The sequence below is a fragment of the Castanea sativa genome, chromosome 1, assembly GCF_040712315.1.
Source record: "Castanea sativa cultivar Marrone di Chiusa Pesio chromosome 1, ASM4071231v1".
NCBI lineage: Eukaryota > Viridiplantae > Streptophyta > Magnoliopsida > Fagales > Fagaceae > Castanea > Castanea sativa.
This window is the reverse complement of record NC_134013.1, coordinates 47,188,307-47,193,341: the sequence shown is the minus strand read 5'-3', so window position 1 is coordinate 47,193,341 and position 5,035 is coordinate 47,188,307. Positions and strand designations below refer to the sequence as shown.

General features: G+C 35.6%; 1 protein-coding gene across 1 annotated transcript; it reads right to left on the bottom strand.

The window, feature by feature from the left end:
* Positions 1-368: 368 nt before the first annotated feature.
* LOC142628451 (PR5-like receptor kinase) lies at positions 369-2,728 on the bottom strand. Its single transcript, XM_075802555.1, has 3 exons — positions 2,491-2,728; positions 2,236-2,277; positions 369-1,560 (listed from the first exon to the last, which is right to left on the bottom strand). Exons 1-3 carry the CDS (start codon positions 2,726-2,728, stop codon positions 464-466), a joined length of 1,377 nt encoding a protein of 458 aa, XP_075658670.1. The 3' UTR covers positions 369-463.
* Positions 2,729-5,035: the final 2,307 nt, after the last annotated feature.

The following is a 5,035-nucleotide window of genomic DNA, read 5'->3' as shown; positions in this document are numbered from 1 at the left end:
TGTACTTTGTTGTTGTGTTCATAGAATGGATTATATATATATGGAGAGAGAGAGGCTTATGTTCACTTGAAAAATAGTAAGTTAGAGAGAAGCACAAGAAATTCTGTGGTCATTCTCCAGAATTGCTATCTGCAGAACCCAACATCTTGGTTGTATATTGGGAACAAATTTGTGATAACCCTTTAGCAACATTAGTGTGGGGGCAAATATTGTCCAAGGAAAACGATATTGTGCCTCCAAGTTATCTATTTTCTGTTTGTCTTTTGTGTTTACCTTGTTCTTCCATTATTACTTCGTATAATATCCCAACACAATTTTCACTAAATCATTTCTAGATAAATTTTATTTGCACTACTATAATTATTATTCACAGCCATGGTTCGACTAATTTATGTAAAATTCTTGAATCGTATTATACAATTGTACCTATTTCGAACGTTGGATGTTATGATAATGAAGAATTTCAGAAACAATTTTGAGGTGACCTTCTAGGTGAATCCAAGAATGGCTGTGGTGGAAGTTGTAAGGACTGAAGGGTACCTTCTAACATCTCAATCACCTTACTCATTGAGGGCCGATTACGAGGATTGGTCTCAATGCACCACAAACTCACTATCATCATCTTTTTCAATGTGTCTTCCTCCTCCTCAGTTATTTCCTCAAAAGCACCAAAACTCTCCCCTAGTTCAAGTTTCTTGTAAACCCAGTGTGGAAAATATAGTTCACTGGTATGAGAGGCTTCACCATCAAAATTTTTTCTTCCTCCAATCATTTCAAGAACTAACATTCCATAGCTATAAACATCAGACTTGTGGGAAACTCCACCGAAGTTTGGATAGAATACTTCCGGTGCTATATAGCCTACAGTTCCTCTCATACCTGTCATTGATACGATACTCTCTTTTATTTTGCATAGCTTTGCAAGGCCAAAATCAGATATTTTTGGGCACAAATCTTCATCCAAAAGTATATTATGAGGTTTTATGTCAAAATGTAGGATTCTTGTCCTACAACCACAGTGCAAATACTCTAGTCCTCGAGCTATGCCAACTGAGATTTGGAACATCGTGTTCCTGTCCAAGCAGCGATTTCTTTCATCATATATGAACTTATTAAGAGATCCATTGGACATGAATTCATATATTAAAGCTCTTTTATTTCTCTCATAGCAAAAACCAAGAAGAGCAACTACATTAACATGTGATGTTCTACTAATACTAGCAACTTCGTTGATAAATTCTTCTCCATTACCGTTGGACTCCTTTAGGACTTTCACTGCCACCATACGCCCATCAGGTAGCTGCCCTTTGTATACAGCACCAAATCCTCCTTGTCCTATTTTTTCTTTGAGAGAGTTGGTCAGTTTCTTTACCTCTGAATAAGTGTATCGCTTTGGGACGATTGACCCATAATTCTTTATGAATTCCTCAGCATTAGTGTGATTGTTCTTTGCATCTCCTTTCCAGCACACAGTTGCATTACATGACAAGTGTCCTCTTTTAAACATGCAAATAATCACAGTGGAGATCACCAAAATCCCAACCACACTTGTTGGAATGCCTGCATGCAAAGAATGGTTTAACACGCATATTTCATTAACACGAAAAAAAGAAGAAGATATTTCAGAAATGATACACTTCCTATAGGGTAACTGATCAGTAGTTATGTTTAGAGGTAGAACTAAAACGACGATGACTTTTTTTTATTTTTTATTTTAAATTTCCATACTAGTTGTTTTATTACATATAGTAGTAAAAGAGGAACAAGTATTTTATGTTATAATATTAATAGGTGTATAAACAGAGTGCATTTATCAACTGGACATGTAGTGCCAAATTTGAAAAGAATATTGGCTATCTATTACTGTTTTCAAATAATATATCATGTATTACTATTCTCAAATGATATACTATCATGTAAGTCATCAAAATTTTGCTATTTTTTATTTTCATATTGGAGAAAAAATTAAAAAAAGAAAGAAATCAAAGGAACAAACTAGCCAAAATTCAGGGTGAATCACATACAAATTCAAACAATGTTTTAATTAGGATTTTTGAGGCCCCAAGTATAATCATGACCCCCCCCACCCGAAAAAAGAAAAAAAAGAAGACACACGTATGTATTCGGGGCCCAAGACTAGATGTGGCTCATATATATATGATGAGAATGGCATTTCATTATACATTATTGCAAAAGACACAAAATAGAATAATTGTAATATTATAATGATCATACCGATGGCAATTATAAGCCGCCAATTGCGCTTCGAAAATGGTACTGCAACAATAACAGAGTTACTTAAAGTTAGATTTCTTAAAAAGTTTGGAAAGACAGTATGAAGTATAGAAGCAAGTAACAAGATCCATAATCCATGTAGCCAAAAAAGAAAAAGAAAAAGTAAAATCCTTTGTTAACTTATAAGGGTATTCTTGAGATATAATTTAAAGGCGTATCGTACCATGAAGCCGATGGTACCTACGGACCCGTCACCTTCATAGATATGAACAAAGGTCCAAAAGCAAACGGCACCAAAAGCATCAACACAGAAAGCGACGGGACGAAAAACAATGACCCCACCATGATTCCTAACAGATGCCTCCATGAGCCGACGGGAATCCATGGATGAAGCAAGAAGCTGACGAGCCCAAGAGGCTGATGGGTCCAACATATCTTGACTTGCACTCCACAGATATCTATGCATTGAAACATCCTGGATCTTGGGAAACATGCAAGATAAAGCCTGTATCTTTTTTATATGGAAAGGCAACCTAAAATCTTGGAAACCCTAGAGCGCTAGACTCTCCCAACAAGGAAAGATCCCTACTTCAAAGGGATCTCATTCACCATTCACTACGATATAAGTGCCCAGACTCCTCTTTTTCTCAAGTACACATAATTCCCCAACGCTAGTACTCTAGAGTTGTAGAAATTCTCTTTCTAACTTAACACTGATACTCTCTATAAGGTCTTCTCTGTGTTTGTGTTTCGCAAGTTTCATCGAAGAGCACATGAGGATTGTTCGGCTCACTGACGATTTTTGCATCATCATTAACAATGTCACTGAGAACATCGTAATCAATTTAGTGGTAATCACATTTGTTACGTCCACAAATTTGGATGTTGGGTTGGATCTTGTGGAGTTTATGATGTGTATCGTTGAGTGTAAGATGAAGACCCGAGAGCAACTTGAGGAAAGAGAAATTTCTAGAATCTCGACAACTCTCGACACATTTTTTTGATCAATTGAAAATCACATAACTTGATTCTAAAATGGCTAGGAAGTCATTGGTTTCATCCCTAATCATGCCCTGCCTGCTAAATTGTATAAGGATTTATTAGGGACAATCAAAACAAGAGAGAGAGCACTTTTCCACACAAATAAATTCAGAACCTATCTCTCTATTTCACCATCATACCGGAGTTTAAGAAGTAGATTTGAGGACATTGTTTTAGAGATTGGTGATCAAGGTTGAAGTTATGGTGTTATCCTAGTGCTACTGCTATGAAGTAAAGCTTCAATATGTTCTTTGAGTCAGTTGGAGTTTCGGATCATGAATGCGGTTGGGTCATCTATGAAGGCATCCATATATTTAAGAGTTCTAAAGCAATAAAAGAGTTGTTGTAAGTTCATCTATGGATTGTAGAGTATATGTATAAAGGTTTTATACTAGAATTACAACTTCTCTTAATATAGTGGATTGTCATTTTGGGGATAGGTTCTCCGTAGTGGCTTTTTTCCTTTGATAGATTTTCATGGTTTATCCACTTCATCACCATATCGCTGTCTCCATTATGATTATTTTGGTGCGATTGGTGTGACACAGGGACGGATCTAGGGGGCCCAAAGGGGCCCGTGCCCTCCTGAACCAAATATTTTTTTTATTAGATATAATCTTTTCATTTCTATAGTTGGCCCCTTCCCCTCCAAGATTATCTACCTGCTAGCCCATATTGCTAACTCATAATGTTATAACTAATATTTTTAAAGTAGATAAATTTATAAATTGAAAACTAGTAAATCTATAAATTAAGATTGCATAGATGATTGCACTATAATGTATTAAAAAATAATGGTGTTTTGTGTCTTTTGTCTTTATCAGTAGATGATTGCATCAAAATGTATTAGGAAACAATAATTCTGTGTATTTGTCTTGGTTGATAGTTTGTTAATACTAAATAAATGCTTATTTGGAGTTTTTAATTTTTTTAATTTTTTAATTTTAATTTTCTTATACTCCTACCCCCTTAGCTTGAAATCTTAGGTTCGTCCCTGTTGTGACACCATATTTGATATGGCATAAATATTTTAACTGTTACATGCATTATGATAAAATTGGCACAAATGGATTAATTTAAATAACTTGGTTAATTTGTTGTTCAATCAATAACTAGGGTCTAAATAACCCAACAACTTCAAATAGCAATGGAGTAGTAAGAGCATCAACATCAACTGTGCTAAACAAATTCTATTTTCAAACATCAAAAAGTTACTTTATCTATTTTAATATAGCATTTTACAATTCATCTACATTAGATATTCTATTTTCCATACAACACATTATAATAATATATAAAACACATTAAAATAACCTAAAAAAAACTAATATAATTAAAAATAAATAAATAAATTCAAAACTCACAGCCACCACCACTACCACCTACCCACAGCCCACCCACCGGATCGGAACCCACCACTACCCACAGCCCACCACTCCCACCACCACCCAAAATCAACCAACTACCACTGACCACCGTAAAAAAACCCAAAATCAACCCAATCACCACCCGCTGCGGTAATTACAATGACCAAAATCAGCACTTAACCACCATAAGCCACCGAAATCAGCCCATAACAATAAAATAAAATAAAAATAGGAAGCAAGTGAGATGGATGGCCTGGCTGAGGAGGAGGGTGAGATCGCAGGTTATGGAAAAGGAAGAGGGTGAGATCATGCTACATGGCATAGCAGATTAGCGGCATTGGTTGGTAGATCAGTAGTGGCTGAGGAAGAGAGTGAGAGAAGAAGAAAAGAAG

Excerpts from the sequence above, each read along its gene's own strand:
- LOC142628451 (XM_075802555.1), bottom strand. The coding sequence starts at position 2,728 with ATGTTTCCCAAGATCCAGGATGTTTCAATGCATAGATATCTGTGGAGT. Across the intron at positions 2,278-2,490 it reads CTTTGTTCATATCTATGAAG|TACCATTTTCGAAGCGCAAT; the intron begins GTGACGGGTCCG and ends TTATTGTTGCAG. Across the intron at positions 1,561-2,235 it reads GCGGCTTATAATTGCCATCG|GCATTCCAACAAGTGTGGTT; the intron begins GTATGATCATTA and ends CTTTGCATGCAG.